Source organism: Arvicola amphibius, chromosome 3 (genome assembly GCF_903992535.2).
Source record: "Arvicola amphibius chromosome 3, mArvAmp1.2, whole genome shotgun sequence".
Taxonomy (NCBI): domain Eukaryota; kingdom Metazoa; phylum Chordata; class Mammalia; order Rodentia; family Cricetidae; genus Arvicola; species Arvicola amphibius.
The window spans coordinates 29,937,639-29,964,518 of NC_052049.1; the positions used below are offsets into that span (position 1 = coordinate 29,937,639).

Below are 26,880 nucleotides of genomic sequence, written 5' to 3' on the forward strand. Positions count from 1 at the left end.
AAAAAAACAAAAAAAAAAAAAACCCAAAACAAAACAAAAATCCTGATAGCCTCAGATTTAACTTTACTGTTTTCGCTTACGCTCTGATTCTAAACAAAACTTTTCATAAGCTTCTTCAATCTCTGGGTCCATCTCATCATCAATATCATCCAAGTATCTGCAAAAGAAGCCAAAAATGATCATGTAACTTTACTATTCTTCAAAATGTTAAAATGTCTGGAGATGTTAAGCATACTTTACTAGACTGAATTCTGTTTTTAGATATGTGCATTTAAAAGTTAATAGAAGGCTTGACATACAAGTTCACACCTTCTTAATAAATAACTAGAACATGATTTCAGAAATGATGTCTGCCTATGATTTTTTATTCCATTCAAAAAGGTTTTTTTTGGTTTTTCGAGACAAGGTTTCCCTGTAGTTTCTAGAGGCTGTCCTGGAACTAGCTCTTGTAGACCAGGCTGGCCTCGAACTCACAGAGATTTGCCTGCCTCTGCCTCCCGAGTTTTGGGATTAAAGGCGTGTGCCACCACCGCCCGGCCCATTCAAAAAGTTTTACCCTTCCAGTAGTTATGTCTAATTAACATTAAACTTACTTCTGTGATGAATATCATTTATTTATTTGTATGTATGTATCTGTGTCCATATATGTAACATGTGTACTGGTACCCACAGAGGTCAGAAGAGGGCGCTGGTTCCACTCGAGCTAGAGTTGAAGGTGGTTGTGAGCCACCAGATATGGATACTGAGAATCAAACCCCAGTCCTCAGTCCTCTAGAAGAGAAGCAAGTGCTCTTTTTTTCTTTTAAGATTTACTTATTTTTATATACATTGGTGTATTGCCTGCATGTGTATCTGTGTGAAGGTGTTCTTGGGTCCTCTGGAGTTGGAGTTACAGACAGTTGTGGGCTGCCATGTGGCTGCTGGGAATTGAACCTGGATCTTTTGGAAGACTAGCTAGTGCTCTTAACCCCTGAGCCATCTCTCCAGCCCCGTGATGAGTGTTACCATAGAACATTCAGCAACTGATGGAAACAGGCAGAGACCTGCAGCAAAGCACTAGGCTGAGCTCCCAAAGTCCAGTTGAAAAGTGGGAGGAGTGAGAATATGAGCAAAGGGGTCAAGACCATGATGGGGGATACCAACTGAAACAGTTTACCTGAGCTAATGGGAGCTCACCAGCTCCAGCCAGACAGGGAAGGGACAAGTATAGGACCAAACTAGAACCTCTGAATGTAGGTAACAGTTGTACCGCTGGGGCAGACTGCAGGGCCACTGGCAGTGGCACCAGGATTTATCCCTACTGCTTGTACTGGCTTTTTGGGAACCCATTCTTTCTGGATGGATACCTTGCTCAGCCTAGATATAGTAGGGAGGGCTTTGGACCTTCCCCAAAGCAATGTGTCTTACCCTCTCCAAGGAATGGATGGGGACTGGGGTTGCGGGGAAGGTGGAGTGGAGGGAATGGAAGGAGGGGAGGGAGTGGGAACTGGGATTACTATATAAAATGAAAAAAGATAGTTGTTTTCTTTTTTAAAAAATAAAAAAAATACAAAAAAAAAAATAACAAAAAACCTTATTTCTGCGAGGTTCTTCTCAGTGACAGGTCACTTTGCCATGTATCTAAAATCAGACTGTGTAACAGGAAGCTACTTTTGAGATTACGTAATCCAGAAAGCCCTGTCCCTCCGGTTCCAGCATCTGTAAATATACAAGCATTGCAGCATGGCAGTGCACTCCTGTAGTACAGCACTTAGCTGCCTATTGGAAGGCAGGGGACAGGCAACTCTAAAGTCGGCTTTCTGCATCCATCATTCCAAGGAGGGGTCCAGGAATCGAATGCAATTCATGAGGCTTGTGAAGAAGTATTTCTACCAGCTGAGCCATCTTGCTGGCCCTTGAATGCCATTCTTTAATAATCATTCTTCTAGTTTAGTTATCTCAAAACTTGGTCACAGAAACTTCATAAAGAATGAGTAATAAGGGGCTTAGGGGAATGGTTCAGAGTAAAGCAGTTGCTATGGAGCACAGAGACCTGAGTTTAGCTCAGTATGCATGCAAAAAGCTGGGTGTGGTAACTAGTGGCTGTAACCTCATATCTGGGGAGGCAGGAAAGGCGTAACACTATAGGTCAGTTAACCTAAGTGAAATCAGTTACCTCCAGATTTAACAAGAGACCCAACTCAAAATCATGTGGACAGTGACTAAAGGAGACACCTGACACCAAACTTTGGCCTCGACATGCACGCACACACATGTACAAGAACACGGATATACAAAGAGTATCAGTAATGAAAAGGAGAACTTACGGGTCACCAGCCCCTGATAAATCTGTTCCATTTTCTTCATAATCTGGAAAAAAGTCCTCTCTTTCAAGTAACTCCTGATACTTCTCTTGGTAATCTACAAGACAATACAGGGAAAAAAACGAGTGAATAATCTTATGAAATGAACAGTTTTGTCTCTATAGTCTCTTAATGACTTAAGACCATTGTTTAAATAGTAGAAATTACATAATATATTTTCATAAAATTTATATTCTATTTGGCTTGCTCGTTTCCTTGCATCCTCACAAACCTTAAAATAGTTATACATACTATCATTTTAAATGTAAATACATTCCACAGTTGAGTTACTCAAGACTGACCTATGGCAAATACTCTACAACTAAACTATAACCCCAAAATCTCTTAACTTTTTGTTTGTTTGAGAGGGTTTCTGTAGCTGACTGTCCTGGAACTCTTTAGGTAGACCAGGTGAGCCTTGAGCTCAGAGAAACTCCAGCTTCACCTGCCAATTGCTGGGGCTAAAGGTGTGTGCTATCACACCAGGCTCTTTATACTTTTTATAGGCTTTGGTTTGTGAGTGTGTGTGTGTGTGTGTGTGTTTGTAAGAGAGAGAAGGGGTAGGGGTCTGTTTATGTGGCCCTTGCTGCTGTGAAAACTGCCTATGCCAACCAGGCCACCATTGAACTTACAGAGATTCTCCTGCCTCTACCTCCAAACACTGGGATCAAAGGTGTATACCACCACGCCTGGCTTAATTTTTATCTTGAACCAGGATCGTATTAAGTTGCCCAGGCCTGTGTTGTAAGCCTCCTGACTCTACCTCCAGAGCAGGCAGGATTATAGGTCTACACACACCAGGCTAATCTTCATTCCCGTTTTGAGGGAGTATTTCTGGGTTAGGGCCAAGCTTTTCCAAGACTGTCTTTATAAAACTCTAAATATCGGGCGTTGGTGACATTCCAATTTTGGCAGGTTAGAGAAAATTTAAGCATAAACATTTCTTGTTTAAGTACTTTACGTATGATATTCTTTTAGATGTATCAACGCAGGCCAACAGGAACTCCACATCATGCATATACAGTACAGCTTGGAGGCTCACAAGGGGGTTTCAGTCATCAAGGGGCTTGGCATTTAAAACACACAAAACATTCAAAAGCAAGGCCCTAGGTCTGTGTAGAACAGGAAGATAGAACTCATGCTCTATATACCTATCTCTCATCCTTCATAAACATCTAAGGGTTGACATCTTAAAAGGATGGACCTGGAAAAGCAAGTAAAACACCTCAGTGGCAAACAAAGGTTGATTATACGTTTGAGAATGGAATGAGGCCAGGCACTCGGAAGAAACCGTTTACCCAGAGTTTATAACAGCATATCTGACCTTGAATTTCTAATCTCCACATTAAAAAAAAAAAAAAAAGCAAAAGCCCATGAGGAAAAATGAAAAGGACCAAAACCCAACCATCCAAGTGTTCCCAAGTTAGTGATATACCTGTGGCTCCAGGCAAAAGCAAATCTAAATCTATTTTGGGTAGAGATTTTGTCCCTACAGCCCAAGGGATAACACTTTTTTAATCAAGAAAAATAAAGGTTAAAACCACTACCTCATTCATACTGAAACAGATAATGCAATGGTTTAAGAAAATAAAATGTGTGGAGACAGAGGAAAAAGATAAGCTGAGTAAATCATTATCAAAAGAACACCTGGGAAAAGGCCAAATGGATATTCTTTGTGCAATTTTTACTTCTCTGTAATTTTGAAGTAATTTCTAAAAGACAAATGAGCTTGCAATAAAAATTTCTTGACACTGAAGTAATTTTCTTTTCTTTTCTTTTAAAAGATTAAGATCTGTCTTACCAGAAACAGCATGATTTACATAAGACTAGTAAAGAATGGGTTACTGGTATATGAAGACAAGGATGGACAAAGAATCCCAAGATGAATATTATTCAGCATGCCATAGGTAGCTTAATTATAACTAAGAGAGGAAGATTAAGTTAATACCTGCTGCTAAGACAATACAGTGAAAAATATTTAAAAACTAAATATTCTCTATGTAAAAATTAGGTAGATAAATAGGAAAACAGCAAAGTATGATTTTTAGAAGAAAATAAAATGTAATTAAGTAAAAATCAGTACAAACAAGACTGATAAATTAAGCTCAAAGTATGTATATGAAAATACATTATAAATAAAATGGAAAGATAGTCACATAGCACAAAGGGATAAACCCATCTTTTTCTAGTCATAAATCAGTAAGACAAATAACCCCAGCAGAATATGGGGAAAAGACAACCAAGAGGCAATTTTCAAAGAAAAAACAATCAAAGGTTAACACACAGGAAGAAATTTAGTATTACTGTCATGAAAATAACTACACAGAATTTCATATACTTGGATTGACAGAAATTATGTCTATTAAGTGTTGCCAAGAATAAAAAACAAAAGTCATGTAAGCTGTGGGTCGGAAAACTTAAATGGAACTGTTGGGCCCTAAAGCCCCACCAAGGAGGAGGTCGCCCCAAGAGACACTCTCAGCACTGTTGATGCAATAGCAAGAGGAATTTTTATTCTGCCACGGCAGAGGTCCCTCAGCCTCGAGAGGAGAGGACCCCTGCCTTGTCTATTACAAGCCCTTTTAAAGGAAAAACCACAAAATCAGGGAGGGGGTAGCACAGAATCAAAGGGAAAGTCCAGAAACCATTTGTCAACTATTGTGACTAGTTCATTCAACAGTCAGCTAACTCTACTTGATCAATGCTATGGCGATTACAAGGAGGAACACCTACAGGTCGTCTCACCCCAGTTCCAGGGTCCGGGTCTATTGAAGACTACGATGGGGATGGAAAGTACTCAAAGCTCCAGTGCACGTGTGGTTGGTTACCAGGGTCCTGGTTCCCAGGAAGGGGGGGTGCAGTAATGCTAAGGTGTCTCAAAGTCTTTCAGAAGAACCATTGCTGAAAAGCAATCTGGCAACACTGGCTTAGTGAAGCTGAAGATGCTCACCTTATAACTTAGTTCTACTTCCTCACCCTACAGACTCTTGTGTCACAGGCACATGACAGTCGATGTTGTTATTCAGAGGGAAAGACTGGGAAAAACCCCAATCGTAGCGGGTTGTAGTTTGCACTAAATTGGAAGACCTTCTCTCTCTCAGTCTACAGTTCCACCTGTCACAACTACTGCCATTTTTCTATAAATAACCCTTTACTGGAAGGTACACAGAGACTTGAATTTTAATTAGCTCTGAATCATGGACACTAATGCAGTCTGCAATTCTTAGTAACTGCAATAACTTTAATATAAGCTGTCTTTACTGTCTACGCTGATCATCTGAAAAGTTAAGATAAAAACAAATACTAAGAAGTACAAAATAAAAATGGCTGTCCTTAACTGAGGAAATGTCTGACTGGTAAAGTGACAAGACACTAGAACAAATCACCCAGAATAGTCCCAAGTAATCAACTTAAATACAACATAAGACAAATTGTAGCCCTACAGTCTTATAATTTATGAACCCTTCCAGGAAGTGGTGGCGCACGCCTTTCATTCCAGCACTCTGGAAGCAGAGGCAGGCGGATCTCTGTGAGTTTGAGGCCAGCCTGGTCTACAAAGGCAATTCTAGGACAGCTAGAGTTGTTACAAAGAGAAAAACAACACCCCCCACCGAAGAAAAAAAAGTCATACTTAATATTATCAAAGAGTCTTTATGTAATTTACTACTTAAAAAATGGGAGGAAAATGACTGAGACAACATACCTGGGTCAGCAGCAGTGAAGGGAACACCATCAGATGTATAAAATGTTGGTTCATTCTAGGATAAATCAAAATGATAAAAAGTAGGTGCTCAGTTTGAAATTCATTAAAGTAGTATGGCTGAGATCAATCACCTGCAGTTAATACTGTACACAAACAAGCAACCCCAACATCCTAACAGTCCCTCCAATTTACTGGGAATGCACATGGCTTTTAGATTTCCACCTTTTAGGTTTTACTCGCCTTCTACGGTTCTAGGTCCTGCTGTCTAGTGTTGCTCCATCCCTGGCTGAATTGTAGTTTAATGCTGACTTAGCTTTTAGCTTTGTTTTCTTAGTATCCTGCTGTTTTTAAGGAGTTTTTAAGGGCTGAGCATTCCTTTGTAGCTGCTACACATCTGGTGATGTCAGAAGCTACAGGGCATTACTGTCCTGGTCTTTTTCACATTACTACTACATCCATCTTGACAATGGACGATCTTGATTTAGTCTCCTTTTCACTAGAGGATCTCTATTTACATGATCTCCTTACTGGCTCCTGTGGCGATAAAAATGTTTAATTGGCACTGGATTATGAGAATAGTTTTATGTAACTCAATTTCCAATACTGAATTCACCATGTGGTGGTTTGAACAAGAAGAGCCCCTACAGGCTCATATGTTAGAATACTTGGTCTGCAGTTGGTGAACTGTTTGGGAAGGATTAGATGTGGCTTTGCTGGAGTGTGTCCTGGGGGCAGGATGTGAGGTTTCAAAAAACTCTGATGTCATTTCCCAGTGTGCTCTGACTTCTGTCTGTGGATGGAGATGTGAGCTCCCAGCTGTTCCTTCCTATCTGTGCCTTTGCTCCACCACCGTAAACTCTTAACGCTCTGCAGTCACAGGCTCCATTAAGTGCTTTCTTTTCTAAGTTGCCTTAGTCATGGTGTTTTATCACAGCTACAGAGAAGTAACTAAGACAAAGCATTAAGTGAGACTTAAAACACAAACATGGCATACCATGAAGTAGTTAGGGTCATTTTCAGGGGTAGCTTCTCTGTATGTTGAAGTTGCATGGACCCTGCCCCAGTTACTTGATCGAAGTTCTACAAGCTTCAAGAGCATCTGTTTTACATCTCTATAGACAAAAATTAGAAATCAAATTAATATGCATCCACCGCCCAAGTGCTGTGAGGCTCCATTTAGTCAACAGACACCTAATGCTTTAAACTTCTAGACATTTTCAATGACATAATTCACTGTATTATTTTTACTTTTAAAAAACAAGCTTGAAACTGGGCTTACTGGCACACACCTTTAATTCCAGCACTTGGGAGGCAGAGGCAGGCAGATCTCTATAGGTTTGAGGCCAGCCTGGTCATTAGTGAGTTAAAAGACAGCCAGTCAGAGATACATTGTGAGACCCTGTCTTGAAAAAACAACAAAACAAAAAACTTGAAATCTGATCTACTTAACTCGGACTATATTATGGTCATGAATTACACTGGTCTTTTATATTCCTTATGGTAAAGTTCACTACACAAACGCTGGGTCCATGTTTAAAGTCGACATCATTTTCTCTCTCAACAGACTCATCATATCTTACCACAAAGAAAATTTTAAGTTTTTAAATATAGCTGAACAAAACTTAGTAGTGAGACGTCATAGGCAAAATACTAAATTGATCCATAATCTTAATCACTTTGATGAAGTAATGATTCAAAATCTTAAGAAGAAAAAACAACAACAACAACAAAAAAAACACAGAAGAAGAAAAGTCTGAGATCTACTAGCTTCTACTTTCCTACCTGCTGCAGTTTGCATCCAGGACAACATTTTCAATTCTCTGAATTATTTCTTCCATATCAGTTTTCCCCTTTTCCTTCCAAGTATCTTCTAAAACTGATCCTGTCAACTAAAAGCACAGATGTCAATAAAATAAGAATGCAATAGAGGAGAGATTTTTAAAAGGTATTAGCAAAAGTTGAAACTTTATTTTTTAAACAAGATGAATTTAATGGTTAGATATTTCCAATTATTCTCTGCCAACTGTCTCTATTCGAAGATGTCTATACCATCTCTGCTTTTGACTAATTAGAAAATAAAGCTATACGGCTTCACATCCATAATTATGTTATACTTCCTCTATGACTATTACACATCTCCATTAAGATTAGCTATTAAATTTTAAGGCATGTCTCTTTAAAAAATAATCAACGTCAGATGTTGTGGTGCACGCCTTTAATCCCAGCACCTGGGAGGCAGAGGCAGGCAGATCTGTGAGTTTGAGGTCAGCCTGGTCCAGAGCTAGTTTCAGGATGGCCAGATCTACATTGTGACACCTTCTTAAACCATAGACACAGGCAGGCACACACACGCGTGCGCACACACACACACACACACACACACACGCGTGCGCGTGTGCAATGTTTAAAAAGAAAGAAATTAAAGATATAAACAGGCCATTCACAGAAACAAACATGGCCAATAACCATGAAGGAATGCTTAAATTGACTACTAATCAGGCAACTTCAAATTGTGAGGATTTTTATTTTACCACGACAAAAGCAAACCCAAACTGATCCTACTGTCCCTGAAGATGTGGAGAAAGGTATACTCATTCATTACTAGGAAGAGTACAAAGCTGTAGCTCAGCAAACTTGGATATTCTCTGTCAATATAAAACACCTATGTTAGCTGAGTCTTCAGACGTGTCTCTAAAGACACAATGGGAGACGACTGCAGTGCTGCAGCAGTGAACAGACAGCAGCACAAGTCTGAATACAGTAGAATACTAAGAAGGTACTCAATACAGAGCTAAATCTCTCCAGATTGATTAAAAACTTTCATCTGAGAGTCAAAAATAAAATGCTAAAATAGACTAAAAACTTTTTTGTAAGGGCACACAAATGGAAAAAAAAGGGAATTTACAAATGGGCTGGGATGAAAGATTTCCAATAACCAGAGTTTAATTCCCAGAATCCACATGATAGAAAGGAAACCCCTCAAAGTGTCTTTTAACTCCAGGTATGCACAAGCACACACAAAATAATGTTAAAATTTTTTTTTAAAGAAAAACCAACCTTTAACAATTTTACTGCACAAATTAAGTTGTCATCCATAGGATTAGCAAACAGAGCATTCAGGAGTTCCCGGAGACCAACCTGAAGAATATCTGCTCTTGTAACCTGCCCATTTGTTCCTTTGATCTTTAGGAGAAAAAACAGTAGGACAACTAAAAGCAGCAATACTCAAATGTGATACAGACATATGAACAGCCTATGAAACAGTTGCAAAATTAAGTATTTCAGTTAAATATAAAAACAAAAGGAACACACTATGATAAGTTCATCAAATTAATTACAATTGTTCTCTATATAAATTAGACCTCTAATAAAACTGTAGATTATAGGTAAAATTTAATTCTTATTCATCACCCATAAAACATAGGAATATAAGTCTACGTCAATACTGCTGCTTCACTAAACACGCTGTAATTTAAGCCACCATAAAAAAAAAGCAGGTATTTAAAGTTGTATTTTATTTTATTATGTGTATGGAGTGCCTGGGTGGTGGTGGCGCACACCTTTAGTCCCAGCACTCGGGAAGCAGAGGCAGGTGGATCTCTGTGAAATGGAGGCCAGTCTGGTCTACAGAGAAAGTTCCAGGATAGCCAAGGCTGCACAGATAAACCCTGTCTCAAAATCAAAGTAAAACAAAGCAAAAGAGTGAAAGAGGAATGCACTAAGACTTACAAAAAGCCATCCTCTATGGCTAACAGCCCAGCACTGAACCTGGCTGTGGGGCTCAGGCTTAGGATCCTAGCACATGGGAGGCTAAGGCAGGAGGAACGCTACAAGAGTGATGCTGGCCTGGTTGACAGGGTTAGCGTCCTGAGTGTATAAGGACTTTTAAAAGCTTAGTGATGACTTATGATTTTGTTCTGCTTATGAGCAGAACAAAAGTTATTAATGTTCCATTCAAATATAATTAGGTGTGAAAATATTTGCTTTCACCCCTGGTCCCCTTCACTTTGACAGGGTCTCACTATGTAGCCCAGGTTTACCCTAAAACTCAAGATTCCTTCCAGCTGCTGTGATTGCAGGCAGTTATCACCTGGTAGCGGTCATTGCACTAATTTTCTTCTATTTTATTTCTGATGTTGTAAAAATATAATGTGAACAAAAATTCCTTCCTGGAAGCATTTTTACATGTTCTAACCTCGAAGTACTAATAAGAAATGTTCTCACCTCCAGGTTAAGATATAGTTCTCCCAGAAACAGAACAAATGCGTGAAATCGTTTTCGAGTCACTTCATCTCCCTTTGCAGCTTGGTCTTTAACTTCATACTCCGTCCGGCATCTAATAAAGATGTATCTTTTACCATCTCATATTGCTTTGACTTTTCAACAGTAAACCAAGATTTGTTGTCATTTGCCAGTCTAGTTACCAATAGCAACCAAGGCAAGCACAATCACTGTCCTGACCTCAGATGCAGTTTTAAGATACTGCCAGAAATAAGAATAAAACTAGCAGATCAAATTGTAATATGTACATTTCACAACGTTCAAAACATTGTAGAAGTAAAACAGGAAAATTATATCATGTCTTATCGGTATTTTTGCTACTTTTATCCATCTCTAAAGTGTTCTTTATACTTGTGTATCCAGTTAAGCTGAAGAGGTGGGGAAGAAAAAAAACTTTTTTTTTTTTGAGGTTGACTCTGGTGCCTTGTGTGCACAAGACCAGGCAACAGTGAGCTATATACCCAGCCCCCTTTTGCATTTTGTAGGTGAGTTTTGCTGAGTTGTTCAGTCTGGCTTGAACTACTATGTCACTTTTTAGTCAAGCCTTCAACTCATGGCCCTCCTAGGATCTGGGATCCGATTTTGCACCAACATACCCAATAAATTCTTTATTTTTACACTTCCCAGCGTATATTATCAGATATTATACCTCTAACTCACACAGGTAATAAACAGAAATCTTGGAGGTTTATACTCACAGTTCCAAGGCATCTAAACTAATCCTAGTTGTCTACCATGGAATTTAGAGGGGAATTATGGTATTAGCCACTATTACTAAAATGGATGTTTTTAATTTTCTTCTAATTTTTTTTGAAATGTCTGGGAAAGTAATTTGTCTTATAAAGCTGATGTTGACTGTTCTCTTAAAAAGAAAAAAGAAGACAAAGGAAGGGACTGGAAAGCTCTCAGCAGTTAAGAGCTTTTGGAGACTGAATGGTTCCCATACAGCCAGCTTATAATAGTTTCTTTACACAAAGAAATCCTCTCTTGCCCAAACATTTGCTGGGTGGGTAAAAGCACCACAGACTCATGTTTATTGTTCCCATGTAGCCCAACTCTAATTATCACGTTACCTAATGAGCACCACTTTTTTGAGTCAAGCATAGCAAGATGCCTTACCATCTTAAACATATTAAAGGAATTCTCAAAGATATATATGGAAAGGGCACCAGTTAAAATAATAAAAGGGCTAATTAATCAATAGCAACTCAGCTACCCAAACCCTTTCCTATCTTTTGTTGTAATTTTAGTTAAGTTTTGATAAAATGGACTTTTTATTTATAAATTTCTAAAGACATAAGATAAAAGACACAAAGTATGTGCCCAAGTAAAGCCTTATCCTATATGGATAATTATCCAGATGAAAGACTCTAAGTCCTCCAAAGCTAACTATTTTCAATTATAGAAAGAACCTGTGTTTATCTCACAAAGGCGAAAATAAAGACTGGATAACCACCCCATACCACTACAACTTCATTCTGTCTTTCTCAAAGTATATACACACATACAAACACGCATCTATATCTCTAAGGGTAGAACTGTGCTCTGTTTCCCGGTCCTATTACTGACAGTCTTACAGCACTGCAGAAGTTCATACAGAAACTTAGTAAGGTGGCCTTTCTGGCATCATACTCTGCTTGTAATCCACGTTCTCTGTCCAGACACTACAGTTTGTACGTAATTATAGTAAGGATAGTTCTTAAAATATATGTAAACTTGCCATTTTTAGTTTTCCAAACTGTATTTATCCAGAAACATTTGAAATATTTTCTAAGAATTTACTATTTTATGTGTATGGGTGTTTTGCCTGCATGTTCTTTGTACCATGTGCATGCACTGCCCAAAGATTACAGAAGAGGGAGCCAGAACTGGAGTTAGAGATGGCTGTGAGTGGCCCTAGGAACCAAACCTAGGCCCTCTGGAAGAGCAGCCAGGTACTCAACCTCTGAGCCATCTCTCCAGCCCCACTAGACATTTTCTTACTCATTCCTAGAGATCTCTTTCACAAATGCATAAAAGAGCTCATTGCTACGTATACAATTTCCAATTTTTACTTCATATAAAGTTGACTACTCCCAAATGTAATTTATATCTAAATTTTCTCATCTAAGCTTATGGCCTATGGGTACAATATCTTGCTCAAACCAGCTTTGACAACCCAAGATATGTTCGCTTGTTAAATACTTCCCTGTTTGTCTGCCTTTAGTCTGATGTGCTTGGCATTTAATCTAGTATAGGACAGGAACTCTTCTCTCCTTTTTCTTTTCTCTGAATGGCTATCCACTTGAGCTGCTAGCACAATTCATCTTTTACATGTGTATTTGGAGAACTACCTTTATGGCCTAACTTTTTAAATTTTTTTTCAAATTTAAACATAATTACACAATTCATTTTATCCCTTCTCTCCACCCAAATACATGGTCTCTAGTCTCTTAATTTTTAATTGCTGTTGTGTGTGTATATTTGTGTGTGTGTGTGTGTGTGCGTGCATGTGTACACCCTGCTCAGTCCATATAATGTTACTTGTATGCATAGGATTTCAGGGCTGACCACTTGGTATTGGATAACCAATGGCCTCTTTCCTTGCTGTGCTGGACAGTTTTATGTCAACTTGATACAAGCTAGAATTATCTGAAAGGAGGGAACCTCAATTGAGAAAATGGCTCCATTAGAACCAGCTATAGGGCATTTTCTCAACTAGTGAATGATGTGAGAAAGTCCAGCCTACTGAGGGTGGTACCATCCCTAGGTCAGTGGTCGTGGGTTCTATGAGAAGGCTGATCAAGCCATAGGAACAAGCACGCCTCCATGGCCTCCGCATCAGCTCCTGCCCTGTTTGAGCTCCGGTCATGACTTCATTTGATGCTGAACAGTGCTGTGGAAGCATAAACCAAATCAACCCTCTCCTCCCCAAGCAGCTTTGGTCACGGTGTTTCATCACAGCAACAATAACCCTAGGACAACAGAGATGACTTTCCCCTACTCTCAGCATTCCTTAGTTGCCCGCAGTTCTTTGTCTATGTTTGGGAACCTGTGAGGTTTCCTTTTCCATGTTAGCTGGGTTCTATCTTTAGAATTCTTACTCAGAAATATCTTGTAACCACTAATTTTTTAGTGTGTGTGTCTGTGCACACACATGCAGGCATGTACAGTGGAAACTGAACTCATAGGTTTGCACTCTACTCCCAAACTACACCTCAGGCCCTCTACTACAAGTGTTTAAAGAATTAATGGACAAATGATAATAAACTTATTAAACATGAAAATAATCTTATTGCTAAAGACTACTCGAATGATTAGATTTAAAAAAAGTTTTGGTTTTTTTGAGGGAGAGTCTCACTCTGTAACCTGGGCTGGAGTGGAATTTAGTATGTATCCCAGGCTAGTCTTGAACTTGAAGCAATCCTGTCTTAGGTGAGCTACCACACTCACTTTAAGAAAATTAAAGTTTTCCCTAATAGTTCATGAATCAATGCCAACTATTAAATATGTAATATAATGACAATGCTTGTGTACTCTAAACACTAATTCTAACTGTAAAAAGGTGTACAGCAAGAAGATTCTACAAGAACAGAACTATCTAGATAATTAAAATTTTAGAGCTCTTAACATAGCTATTATATAGTAATTAGACTATATATTAACAAGAACAAGTGACAGATGGAACATGATGAAGAATCAGATTTAAAGCTCAAATTTAAGAATGCAGTGTGATGCGAGTGGTAGTTCAAATCAGTCAAGAAAAATGAATTAATCATTTTTATCAAATTTAAATTCTCAAACTAAAACTACCAAAGTACTTAAAAACACATCACTAATCATTTTGATGATTCTGGGAAAAGCATTTCTAAATCCCAAACCAAAGGCAAAGGAAAAACTGACATTTGACTCTAGGTTTAAATGTTTTGGAAATCAGGCTGGTCTGCCTATATTTCCCTGCAACCTATATTGTAAGGTGTTTAGAAAACATCAATGGTCAAATTCTATTATCTGTAAGTTTATATTCGCACTGACCTTTGAAGTAGCAATTGGCGGAAGTTGCCACTCTGTGGGCTAATTGTCAGATGATGGGACAGGTAATTACACAGGCGAGCTCCCATGTAAGAGAAATTTGGGATAGACGTGGCCTTTTAAAAAGAAAAGTTTTGTATGACACAAATACATTATTATCAATGCAAATACTTAGCAATATCTTATGGAGGAAAACCATTTGGCTACTAAAATGAACTATATAGTATATGCTAAAACGTTTTTGTTAGGCCTAAGAAAGTGAATCCTCCCACCTATCCTGATACTAAGAACCATAGTACAAAGAAAACTGTAAGGGGACTTCTCCTATCCCTCATTCACCTGAGGGTACCAGAAACAATTAGAAAATGTCTCTTGATGTTAACCCAGTTTTGCAGAAAATACAGACGTGTACACGACTGCTTGGTTAACAATTAAGAATGATGAGGGTAGCTACAAAACTACTGATCAATGTTGTTTCTCAGAAGAAGACAGCACACACTTTGAGATCTAGCAGTCCACAACAAGACACCCAAATATTCTGCTTTGGGACCTTGGCCACTACTAAAACCTTCCTAGCTTCAGTATGACACACAAAAAGGCGACTAACAGTACTTGGCTTAAACATCCCAAAACACATGGAATAAAAAGGAAATCAAAACAACTACTTAAAAATAGAAAATAAAAAAGTAAAACTAACTGAGAAAATGCTACATCTTGAATTCGTAGCAGAAGCAGCACTTAAAAAATTTAGGCTTTAACTGCAGATTTTAGAGAACAGGAGGACACAGTTTACCAACTTGTGATAGACAGGAAAACACGTGAGAGGGCTTCAGAAGCCTGACCAAGGTCACAGAGATAACCAATAAATCACAGATGCTATGCTAGCCCCTTCTGGATCACTTCACTAGAGGAGAATGAGTTAACCTCTCTGCTCAGATGTGTATAGTGTGGACAGAAGAGTAATACTTTCAACCACTGAGTTAGAGCAACCATTGTAGAATCTTAACATTGTCAGAAACAGCAAATGCTTTATAATTAGACTTTTCTATTTCTAGGTTTTTTCTTCTTTTTCTTGTTTTTTTTTTGCTTACATTTGATTCATTTCAAAAACAAAACAAAAAACAAACAAACATGATTTCTCCTTATACTATAAACGCTTAACAAAAGAAAGCCAAACTCTGCTTTCCCTGCTACTGGCTGAAGGGTTTTTAGCCTCTGTAACTGTGATTTGTCAGTTGTAACAATTGCCTACTTATTTCCCCTCACTGGAAAATGAGATTTTTAGCTACCACTTGCTTTAAGCAACCCTACTCTTATCTCCCATTCTCTCCACCTACAATGTTTTTTTACAATATCATTTTTTTCCTTGTTTGAGACAGAGTATATTCTTCTTTCACTGAACTTTCCATGAAAATGCCCCACACCCAAGGTAGAGAATGATAGTGTTTATGTGGGGCAACAGCTCAAAGTCCATTGGGAATGCAAAACTTACCATCTCAAGTGTAAACTTGGAGATCCATCAGCAGCGCTAGTCAAGAAGACTCATTCCTTTCTAGACTATCTGCTTTTTCTCTTTGGCCTTGTGTGGCAGAATTAACTTATACACTTGATAAAGCAGCCTTACTAATCTTGATAGCTAAGGATGACATACTTCTTGGAAGCTGGAGTAATGCCTGTGGGTTTTATCTTTGTAATCTATGCTCTTCTCTATGTGCTAGTAACTCTTTGGGTATGGTAAAAAGGGAACCTTCTCAAACTTAAAACTGTATTGAAAACCATTTTAAAAACTAAAGTTTTTTGGGAAAAAAAGACAGCATTCTAATACCTTTTATAATGGTATTAACATGCCACTGCCCAATATGTGACAACAAAAGCTGAATGTTAAATGACACAGAAATATCAACTGGTTAAGTTTTTTTTTTTTTTTTAAACTGGTTAAGTATTTTAAGGACTTAAGATACACATCTTTAAAACCTAAGAGTGGGCACGGTCAAATCCTACAGCCTTGGAGGGCTGAGATAGAATTACCTTTAGTTCAAGGCCAGTCTAGGATAGTGAGATCCAGGCCAGCCTGAAATACAGAGTGAGACCGTCTCAAAAGCACATGAACAAACAAATGAAGACAAGAAATGTTGAAACTTAATATTGGACTATTTTGCAGTCTGGCTTTTTTGTGTCTATCTATCTCAGTGCTAGAAACTAAACTCAGGGCCCTGCACTTGCCTGGCCAACACTCTGCCACTGAACTCGGTCTTCAACACCACCTCATTTGTGAGGCAAGAAATTTCTCTCATTTTTTTTCTCACCTCCAAGAATCCTAAGAATTAAACACAGAGAGAAAAAAACCTCCACAACTGTTTTGTGTATGTTAGCGTCAGGTGCAAAAAATAGATAGGGGTATGTGTGATTCTTTTGTAGATTTCTTTGTCTGAGCCTAGATCTCTTCTGTACTGCTGCTTGTGCACAGAGCCCTGGCTAAGCCATAAATGCTGCTTCTACAGAGCTGGGCTGTGCAGGTCAACTGACAGTGTAGCCTGGCTCTAGCCTTGGATCTCTAACTATAGGAATTTTACCCCGGACATACTTCAAAAGCTCCTCTTATCCACAGAGCATTAACAAGTACGGATGAAACGGACAGGGACCTGGCCTTCTTCAAATAACAGTCACCGTCTATGGGCTCCGGGAAACTACCAGGTCATCTCCTGCTACGAGCCTACCTACCTGCTGGTAGATGAGTTCCACAAGTTCTTGTAAAGCATCATCTGTTGTGACCCATCCATTCAGGGTTTCTGCAAACTGTTCAATTTCTGTTTCAAAACTGCCAGGCTGCTCTGTAAGATGATTCAGAAAATCCTGAACATATTCTGATAGAGTGGGATAATCCTCACAACCATCCTCATAGGATTCCTACAGTTCAAAATTAAGACAAACGAAAACGGAATAAAACAATTTAATTCATATAACTAGCAAAGCAAGCAAGCAGTGCATTAAGTTGAGGTGTTTCTAGCAATGATGTTTTTAGGGCTCTCACATAACTTTAAAGACCAAAACTGAAGAGCACTCAGCTAGCTATTCCTCTTCCTTGCCTAACATGTTTTAACAGAAGGAGCTCCATTAAGACAAAGAATTGTCTTTTCAATCCTAGCAGACTTATAGCAAGGAAATAAAGTTTCACTATAATGAACAATATAAAAAGAATCTAGTTACAGATAAAATAAGACCTAGTTACTAATTTTGCATTAAAACTGTAAGGAAAGGGGGCTGCAGAGATGGCTCAGCAGTTAAGAGCACTCGTTGCTCTTCCAGAGGCACCAGGTTCAATTCCCAGCACCCACACGGCAGCTCACACCTGTCTGTAATTCCAGTTCCAGGGCTTGACACCTCACACAGATATACATGCTGGCAAAACACCAGTGAACATAAAATAAAAATAAATTAAAAAACAAAACCAAAACACTATAGGGAAAGGATGGACCAAACATAGAAACCAGAATTGCCAGCCTGGAAACTATATTATACTACTCTATCTTTGTAATGTTTGACAACATCTATACTGAAAAGAAAGAAAGAAAGAAAGAAAGAAAGAAAGAAAGAAAGAAAGGAAGGAAGGAAAGAAAGAGAAAGAGAGAGAAAATCTAGTATGCTTTGTCATCTATTTGCCAATACTCAAGGACAGGGAAGCATACTTAACTGCTTAAATACAAAATTACATCATAATAAAGATGGTGGGAGTCTTTCTGGCTGCTTTATTAGGTTTCTAACCAATCTAGATAGTAATAATAATCTTAAGAGTCTTTTTGCTCTCATCACATGGCATACTACCCAAAGCATGCTAAAGTTTATCTGTTATGTTCAAATACATACACTGCTTGATGAGATTTATTGTTCTCCAAATAAACTCAAATTACAAGTCATATGAAAAAATAATGAGCAAAATAGAGAAGCAGCTTATGAAGGGCTTTAAGTTCTAGAGTCAGTGAGTACAAAAAAATACCACACAAGGGCACGATATTCTTTCTGGTAAGACTGTTTCTGACATCCTTTCCAGGCACACGCCAGTAGCTCCAGCCCTGGACACTGAGGTAGATGGACCAGCAGTCCATGCCGAGAGCCTGAGTGCCGAACTGCATGGGTGCTGAAAGGATGTGACACAGGAACTGCCACGAATAAAGCAGACCAAGTTCTCTCCTCATATCTCAGATGCTGAGATAACCTAGAGTCTTGAGAGTTCATTTATCTGGGTGGACAAATGCTTGGTGGTTAAGAGCACTGTTGCTCTTCCAGAGGATGTGGGTTTAGTTCCCAGTATTCACATGGTGGCTCACAACCACCTGTTAACTCCTCTTCTAGGGGATCCAACGCCTTCTTCTGACCTGTGCAGCAGCAGGCATGCACATAACCCACACACATTACTGATACACAAAACATCCCTACACATAAAACAGAACAGATGAATCTAAAAAAAAAAATTAAAGTAGAAGTTAACATCTGACCTGATGGAAAACACAAAACAAACAAAATTCCTCCCAAACCCTCAAAAACTGTGGGAGATATCCTATGCGGTAGGCAGATGCAGTATGTTGGTTCCAAAGAGGGAGGGACTTGACTTAATACCTTAGAGGAAAAAAGTCAATAGCTAAAACAAAACTGAGGAAGGATGGAGGCTGTTAAGAGTCAATGAGAGAGGTAGATCGTGTATGATGAGGGCACACTAAGGAGGCTAATTCTAAAAGCTGTGGTGGGGAAAAGGAGTTTATATAAAGAAGGACTGCATAGAACTTGAATAATTTGTGTACAGTCACAAAGCTGATGAAAAATTGTACTTTTATATTATACTACCCTCAAAATAACTAAGACTCATAACACAAATATGACATAACATAAGTATGTTCATTGCCAAGAAACCTAACAATCTATAAGCAAGAAATTGGTTAAATTCATTACTGTACATTCATAAAATCAGCCTTAATATAGCCACTTAAGGAAACAAGACAGAATTTATGCATCTCTAATATAATTGCATCTCTAATATAATATGTATATATATTCCATCCTTCAGAAATAGTCCCAAGATAATTTGCTAAATAAAATGAGCATACATAATACTCCCCCCCCTTTTAAAGAAAGGAACTTATTTGTATAGACCTAACATTTCTGCAAAGCTAAACAACTGACAACACATCTGGAGTGAAAAAATATTATTAAAAGCACTGCTACTTTATTAAAAAGTCATGAAAGCAATTAAGCATTAAAAACATACACATATTAATATATTTAATCACCTATCTGTGTAAATTTCAGAATTAAAAAGGTTTTGGTATACATAGTTCTAGACTTAAAGAATCATAACATTAATATAATGACAAGGAGAAGTCTGAAGGTATCAGTTGAAGCCACTACTTTTCTATCAACTGTCATTCACTGTGACAAAAACACAGTTCAGAATGTCCAATGTCAGCTTTATATACTGTCAATAGACCCCTCAAAATAGAATTCAAATCTGGTGAGTAAAAGCAGAGCTGCTCTGGGGAGCTGGGGAGACACTCAGCAGAGCTGGCTGCTCTTCTGCAGGACCCAGGTTCAATTCCCAGCACCCATATGGCAGCTTGCAACTGCCTGTAACTCTAGTTCCAGGGGACTGACACCCTTACACAGACACACACAAGCAAAACACCAATGCCCATTAAAAAAAATTGTCATTTAAAAAAAAAAAACTCAGATGTGCTCTGTAGAGAACAGGGAGAGCCCTTAGGCCCATCATCTTAACAGTGCTCTCAGAGACAGGCAGCACACCATGTTTGATCAAAGTCTGTATCACTTGTCTCCCATTAGGTTTTTTTTTTTTCAAATAATTTATCTGTCTTCAATTTGAAGACAACTGACTTAGGCTTGCTGGACTGAAACATGAAAAGGATGGAGACGTCAACACACTAAGTTTCTGCCATAACCTTGTTAGAACAAAGATCTAGAAAAGATAATTGTTTTATACCCGAGGATAAATGTGAGAATCCTTATGAAGAAGTAACAGGAAAATGATTCAGATATCAGATTCTGGGAGCAGGCAGGATTCACAAAAAAGGTAATAAAATGGAAAAACAGAACCCTAGGTACTATGACCGAGGGGAAGGAGGATGCTAGAGGAAAATCAATCAGAAATGGATGGAGAGCTAAGTGAGGAGAACTGATGCCCAGGGTCAAGTGCACAGCTAAAATCTAGAAGAGAGTGATGGCTGCAGTCTTGGAAGTAAAGGAGATTATACACAAGGAAAGCTTAACAAGATTAGCAATATTAAATATGTAGTTCGAATAAAATCACACAAGAGATCTTTAAAGACTACAAAAGGTAACTTTGACATCTACCACACTGGAACTTTTAAACTAAACAGATTTTCATGTTGTGCTCAGGGCCTAAGAGGAAGAAAATTTAAGAACACTACATATTTAAAAAATCAGATCTTTTACAATCATAAAAATTGTATCAACATATCTAGGGGGAAATCACACTGCAGATTTGCATTCCATACTGAAAACAGATCAAAAAGGCAGCAGTAACACGGAGATGCTTTTAGGAAAAAGCTTTTTGGGTGGTGATGGGGTGGTGACACAGAAATATTTTTGCCTCTTAATGAATGCTTTAGGAGTTCCTATATGGAACATTTTTATTAGTAAGTAAGCTATGATTAAATATAATAGCCATATTAGTCTGAGAAGCAACCAGGAACAGATGGATATAGAAAGCTGCTGAGACCCAGGATGAAAAGCGGAAATTCTAGCAGCTGGACTAGTGAACCTGTGTGCGGAAGCCAGAGGACAGCTTTTGGGAATTGGTTCTCTCCATCATGTGGGTCCCCCAGGGACTGAACTTAAGGTCATCTGCCTAGCAGTAAGCGCCTTTACCTTGCTGGGCCATCTTACTGACCCAGTAATGTATACAAGAGCAGACTCAAACATTTCCAGAAACAGAAGGCTGACTACTAGAAGAGGCCTGTAAAGAGTTTTCTCCACTGTGTCATGTAAGACCAGTGCCCCACCCACCACTGTGTACTGAACTATTTGTGGAGGGACTGGTTCTAGCTAACTCTGCATCACGGCTCGTATCAGGAAAAGGTTTCCTCACACGAGTTTATACGAAGAGTTGGGATAAAGGAGGACGCTCCTGTTCTGTACTAAATGGACTGAAAGCATTTAACTTGGACAATGAATAAACTTTAGTGTAAGTTAAGGGTGACAAAATACTAGGGCAAGGTAGCAAGCCCAAGTATCCACAAAATCCAGGAGAATTACCACTAAGGAAGTCAGCCAGGGAAGAAATTTAATTATGCTGCCAATTTGCTTCAACCAATTTCAGTCCATTATGGCTATTTCTTATGATTTGAACATAAACCAGTCAATATAAACTTCCCAATATCCTACTTAATTAAATGTTGGCAACTAACTAAAGCAATCTTTGAAATAAAAGGTCAAATATCAAGGGCCAAAGAAGCTTCTAGTTCATTTGTTTTGGTACAATGAACAGAGAAGTTGATGTACTAATGGATGCCAAAGAATTCCTACCAAAAAAAAAAAAAAGACCGATTCAAAGTAAGTGCTGGTAGTGAGGTAGAGAAGATGGCTCGGTGGTTAAGAGCGTGTACCATGGGGTTAGAGGAATGGATCAGTATTTAAGAGTATTGCCTATTCTTCCAGAGGACCCAGCTTTGAATCCCAACACCCACATGACAGGTCAGTTTTCTGTAACTCCAGTTTCAGGATCAACAACTTCACACAGACACAAATGCAGGCCAAACACCAATACACATAATAAAAACAAATCATTCAAAAAAGAAAGACCTATACCACCCCTATAGAAGACCTTGTTCCTTTCCTAGTATCCACACGGGCCACTCACAATCATCTTGTGAATCCAGCTCCAAAGAGATCTGGCCTCTCTGGCCTGTTCAGACAAACGCACTCACCTGCACACACCCACAGACACATTTGCTCATAAAGGGTCATTTGACTTGTATTCAGGACTTTGAAAGAAAACAACAACAACAACAACTATTTCTCCTGTCATAAAATAGTCTACGTCAACAGGAAGGAAAACAGACAAATGGGTAACTGTTTTTGGGTGCTAAAGAGCAAACCTTTTTTTCTTTTCTTAATTTTTCCTTTCAAGATTTATTTTTATGTAATTAGTGATTTTTGCCTGCATGTATAAACATAAATGTCTATGTAAGGGTACCATATCCCTTGGAATTGGAGTTACAGACAGTTGTGAGCTGCCATGTGGGTGCTGGGAATTGAACTTGGGTCCTCTAGAAGAGCAGCCAGTGCTAAGCTCTAAGCTATCTCCCTAGCGCCCAAAGTAAAACATTCTTAAGAGTTGAATTATTCAACTACTCGCAGAGCTTCCATGGTTCCTTTTCTCCTTGAGCCAAATACAATTTTTTTGGGGAGCGACTCTTAGTTTTTACTTTTCATCACATCAGCTGCTCCTCCTGCCACACTTACACTTCCTCTTGTCTAGTCCCAAAGCATTTTTTCTAAAGGGTGCATAGAATTTCTAGTTCCACAAAGTGCAGAGTCTCTACATGTCAAACAGGAAAGAGAACCAAATATAGATTACAGAACTATGAAAAACAGAAAGTAAAACTATAACTACAGCATACCTATCAGGATGGCTAACCAGAAAACACCGAGTGCTGACAAGGACGGACAGCAAGCAGCAGTCAACACGGAAGAATGCAGACTGGACTATCTCGTTAGAAGACAGCTGCTTCTACTAAGGTTGGCTCCCGAAATTCCACTTTTACAGACCAGGCAGAAATAAAGGCATATATCAATCAGAACATGGACAGAGACAATGATCTCATTTTCACAATAGTCCCAAAGTAGAATCTATCCATTGATCAGTGGACAAATGGAACCTTGATACAGTCAAGTGATGTGAATAAGTTACCTCAAACTGTTCCAACAGGAATTTAGATGTAGAGTTAGAGCAGCAACCTAGTCTATAGATCTTCATTTATGTAAGCTTTGAAAAATGGTTAGTAACATGCCAGCACAGGAGAGGCTGTGAGGCAGGAGGGTATCAAGTTCAAGGATGAATAGGAATATGTATCAAAACTATCTAAAACCAAACCAAACCAACCCCTAACGGCTACCCCTGGGCATGAGGATAATTCTAAGGGGATAACTGAGGCTTAGAGGATGCTGACACTTTTCCTCTTTGGCTGTGATGCCAGCTCCAACTGTCTGCGTGTTAACTTTGACCTGCGTTCATACTGTGTTGTCATTTAATAGACTGAGTGAGGCCTCATGCTAGGTACACCAGTCATCTTTTCAATTCATCTCTGTTGTTCACGCCCCTTTTCTGAAGTTAATCTCTATTCACTGACTCATCTGGGTTTAACAAGCACAAGTGAATTTCTTCCTATATAGTCCAACCATGCTTTGGGCTTCCTACTACTAATAAAACTAAGACCAGATAAAATTTGCTACATTATTGACAAAAATAAACGTGTGAAAAGTTCTTTATGCCTACATACACTTATGTAAACACTTTACCAAAATTGCTTACACACGAAGCATGGTAAAGTATGCTTGTAATTGCAGATTTGGGAGGCTGAGGCAGGAGGGCTGCCTTGCTTGACTCAAAATCAAAACAAAAAAATAAAGACAACAAAAACTTTCACAATATTTCTGCATACAACCAGCACCAGAAATATTATCTTAACATAATTGATGAACATCCTCTAGAAATAAAGAGCCCAGATACGCATTTCTCAACATTCATGAAACTACCTATTTGCAGCAAAATGGTTACTTACTCCTAAGGCACCGAGGAATATTCTGCAATCTGGCTAAAATCAAACTAAAGGAAGCTCTCCTGGCCATTCACTTAGTACAGGTTGCCCACAGGTTCAGAAGGAGATTTTAGTTTTACAAATTGAAGATATCCTTGAAATTAGGCTTTTTATACCAAGCTTGTGATTTTACATTTACTTTCTAAGTACTAGGTACACAACAGGGAAACAAGCAGGCGAGAATTCCTAGTCTCACAAGCTTACATTCAATACCATGAATATAACTACAAATTATATTCCGGAACCACGGCTTCGCTGAATAAGATATTTCTGTGTGTAGTACAAAAAGCAGCCAGAATACTCTAGTGAAAGACTAACCACATTATTCTAATAATATTAACACGGAGTAGTAGGAGAAAAGAATGTACTCACTGTATAATTAGAATAACCTGACGGGTAAAATTCGGGGGCGTTCGCAGACAGCTTAGACATTAGCACAGGAGCCACAACCACCTGGGGCTTAGCCATGGCTGACTCCGAGTTCTGCTGTGGGATTTTATCCTGTGAACTAGGTGGAGCTCTCTGGGGCCTCGTTTGTTCTGAGAAAGAAAAAAAAAAAAGCAGTGCTAGATGTATTCATTCCTTTGTATATAACAACTTACTACATACTGAGAAACCGTCTGAGAACTTCCGGATTTGGGGAGTTAAACACAAAATGTAAGATGGTTAAGAGTCCTACAAAGAGCTTGCAAAAGGGAACAATAGCCCTGCTTTGGCTCGCCAGTGCACGTACCTGCCTCCGAAATGAACGTTCGAGAGAGCGTTTCCCATCCCTTCCCTCTCAAGGAGCTGGGCTAAGAAGTGGCTGCTCGGCCGGGGCCCGGGTTCAACCAGGGACAGGTAGGTGACTTCCACTTCCTCCCGGGACGCCAGACCTCTCACCGGACCCGGGCCCGGGCCCCGGCCCCTCCCCCAGTCGGAGCGCACAAAGGATTGCAGCCAGTACCTCCTTCCAAACCCAGTTCCTACCCCGTGCCGAGCGGGGCCCCCTCCCCCGGGGAAAGCTTTCGGGGAACCGGGGGGCGGATTCGGCGCGCGCCAAGGGCCGCGGGGTGGGGGGAAGGCTGGCCCTGGAGCACCGGGCCCTCCTCGAGCTGCTCCGTACCTGGGAGCGCCCCAGGCCGGGGAGGCCGCGCGGAGCCGGCGGGGGCCTCGCTCTGGGCCCCTGGCGGCGGGGCGGTCCTGGGTTGGCGCAGCGGCGGCGGCTGCAGGAAGCCCGGGGCTTTGGGCTGCGGCGGCGGCTGATGCCGCGACCGCTCCGCAGGCCCCGCTCCGTTCGGGAACCCGCCGCCCTCAGGCCCGCCCCCTCCGCGGCCCAGGCCCCGGCTCCGCTCCCGACCAGCACCTGGAGCCCGATCGAAACTGTCCGACATGCTCCTGCTCTCCCACGGGGGCCGCCGCCGCTCCGAACAGGACGCGCAGGAGGCGCCGCGGGCCGCCCTGTCACCGCCGCACCTCACTCAGGCCTCATGGAAGAGGACCGGCGGGCCCTGCTCGCTTCTCCGCGCTCCGGGCCCCCGCCGACGCGCTGCAGCCCAGCGCCCGCCTCCCCGGCTCCCTTCGGCTGGGCAGGCGGACGCTCTCGCCTAAGCCCCCGCTTCCCCCGCCTTCCCGCCCGCCCTCCCGCGACGCAGTGAGGCCGAGGCGGGTCACAGCGGCCCCCCGCGGCCCGGAGGCCCCCGGCGCGGCTGCCCTCCCGCGGCTGGCGACGGCCGCTCGCGTTCGCCGATGGCGGGATGGCGGGAATGGCGGGGATGGCGGGCGGCCTCGGCTCCACCCGGGCCGCTTGGACGAGCCGGGGCTCCGGGCCAGCGGGCGGCGGCTCCGTGGACGGCCGCGTTCGGCGTCTCGGCTCTCGGGATCGGGCTGAGGGGAAAGCCGGGGGACGCTTACCGGGCGCCTCCGACCTCCTCGCTAGTTCTCTGGAGGAAAAGTGCGCGACTGACGGTTGGTGGCAGGAAAATAATCCGGGGGGAGGGGGCGTGGGCGCAGCGCCAGGGTTCGCCGACGCGCACCTCGGTGGGCGCGCAGGTGTGCTCCGAGATAGCGCTCCGGCCGAACCCCGAGGCCTGGCGGCGAAGGGGGCCCGGGCTGCAGCCCAGCCGCCTGCACCGTTAGCTTCGGGGGTGGGGAGTGCAAACAAACCAAACCCAGCCCGCTTTGCCTTCCACTTCCCACCGAGTATCGTCACGCTAGGTCACATCTTCCAAGCTTCCACCGATTCCCTTCTTGCTTTCCCCTCCAGAAACTTTGTAGAAAATGCACTACCTCCCTTTGCACGACACCTTCGCCCCTCTTGCATCTTCTACCAGCGCCGTCCAATAATAATGATAATAATAATAAACGTGAGCAAAAGATGCGAGCCACTTGTGTGCTTTGTAAATGTTATGGAAGCCGTCTTAAATGAAAGATAAGTGAAATTAATTTTAATAGACTTAACCCCCATGAACTCAGATGGTATCATTACAACATGTGATTAATGCTAAATATGAATGGTATATCCTCCCTCCCCCCCTCCCTCCCCCCCCCCTCTCTCTCTCTCTCTCTCCTTCTCTGATAATTAGTTGACACCTAATGTGTATTTTACCCTTAAAGCATGTCTCATTTGGGATCAGTCACATTTAGGACACTCAAGAGCTACATGTAGTTACTGGCTGCTGCACTGCACAGCACAATCCTAGTAATTATGTGTAAA

The 26,880-nt window shown here is 40.7% G+C and overlaps 1 protein-coding gene across 3 annotated transcripts; it reads right to left on the reverse strand.

Moving 5' to 3' along the window:
• Positions 1 to 26,200, reverse strand: Paip1 (poly(A) binding protein interacting protein 1). 3 transcript variants are annotated; one of them, XM_038322567.1, is made up of 11 exons: positions 26,079 to 26,200; positions 24,558 to 24,724; positions 17,059 to 17,244; positions 14,341 to 14,453; positions 10,270 to 10,381; positions 9,103 to 9,228; positions 7,828 to 7,934; positions 7,040 to 7,157; positions 6,046 to 6,100; positions 2,307 to 2,400; positions 1 to 157 (listed from the first exon to the last, which is right to left on the reverse strand). In XM_038322567.1, exons 2-11 carry the CDS (start codon positions 24,651 to 24,653, stop codon positions 64 to 66), a joined length of 1,101 nt encoding a protein of 366 aa, XP_038178495.1. In that variant the 5' UTR covers positions 24,654 to 24,724; positions 26,079 to 26,200; the 3' UTR covers positions 1 to 63. The 3 variants fall into 3 exon arrangements, with proteins under 3 accessions (XP_038178495.1, XP_038178492.1, XP_038178493.1); XM_038322564.1 differs by lacking the exon at positions 26,079 to 26,200 and adding an exon at positions 25,291 to 25,769; XM_038322565.1 differs by lacking the exon at positions 26,079 to 26,200 and adding an exon at positions 25,531 to 25,768.
• Positions 26,201 to 26,880: the final 680 nt, after the last annotated feature.

Bases quoted from the DNA above. Each gene is read 5' to 3' on its own strand.
- Paip1 (XM_038322564.1), bottom strand. From the start codon at position 25,558: ATGTCGGACAGTTTCGATCGGGCTCCAGGTGCTGGTCGGGAGCGGAGC. The intron at 9,229-10,269 runs GTGAGAACATTT...TTTCTCCTAAAG, and splicing joins AACTATATCTTAACCTGGAG to ATCAAAGGAACAAATGGGCA. The intron at 2,401-6,045 runs GTATGTTGTCTC...ATTGTCTTGTAG, and splicing joins CTTCACTGCTGCTGACCCAG to ATTACCAAGAGAAGTATCAG.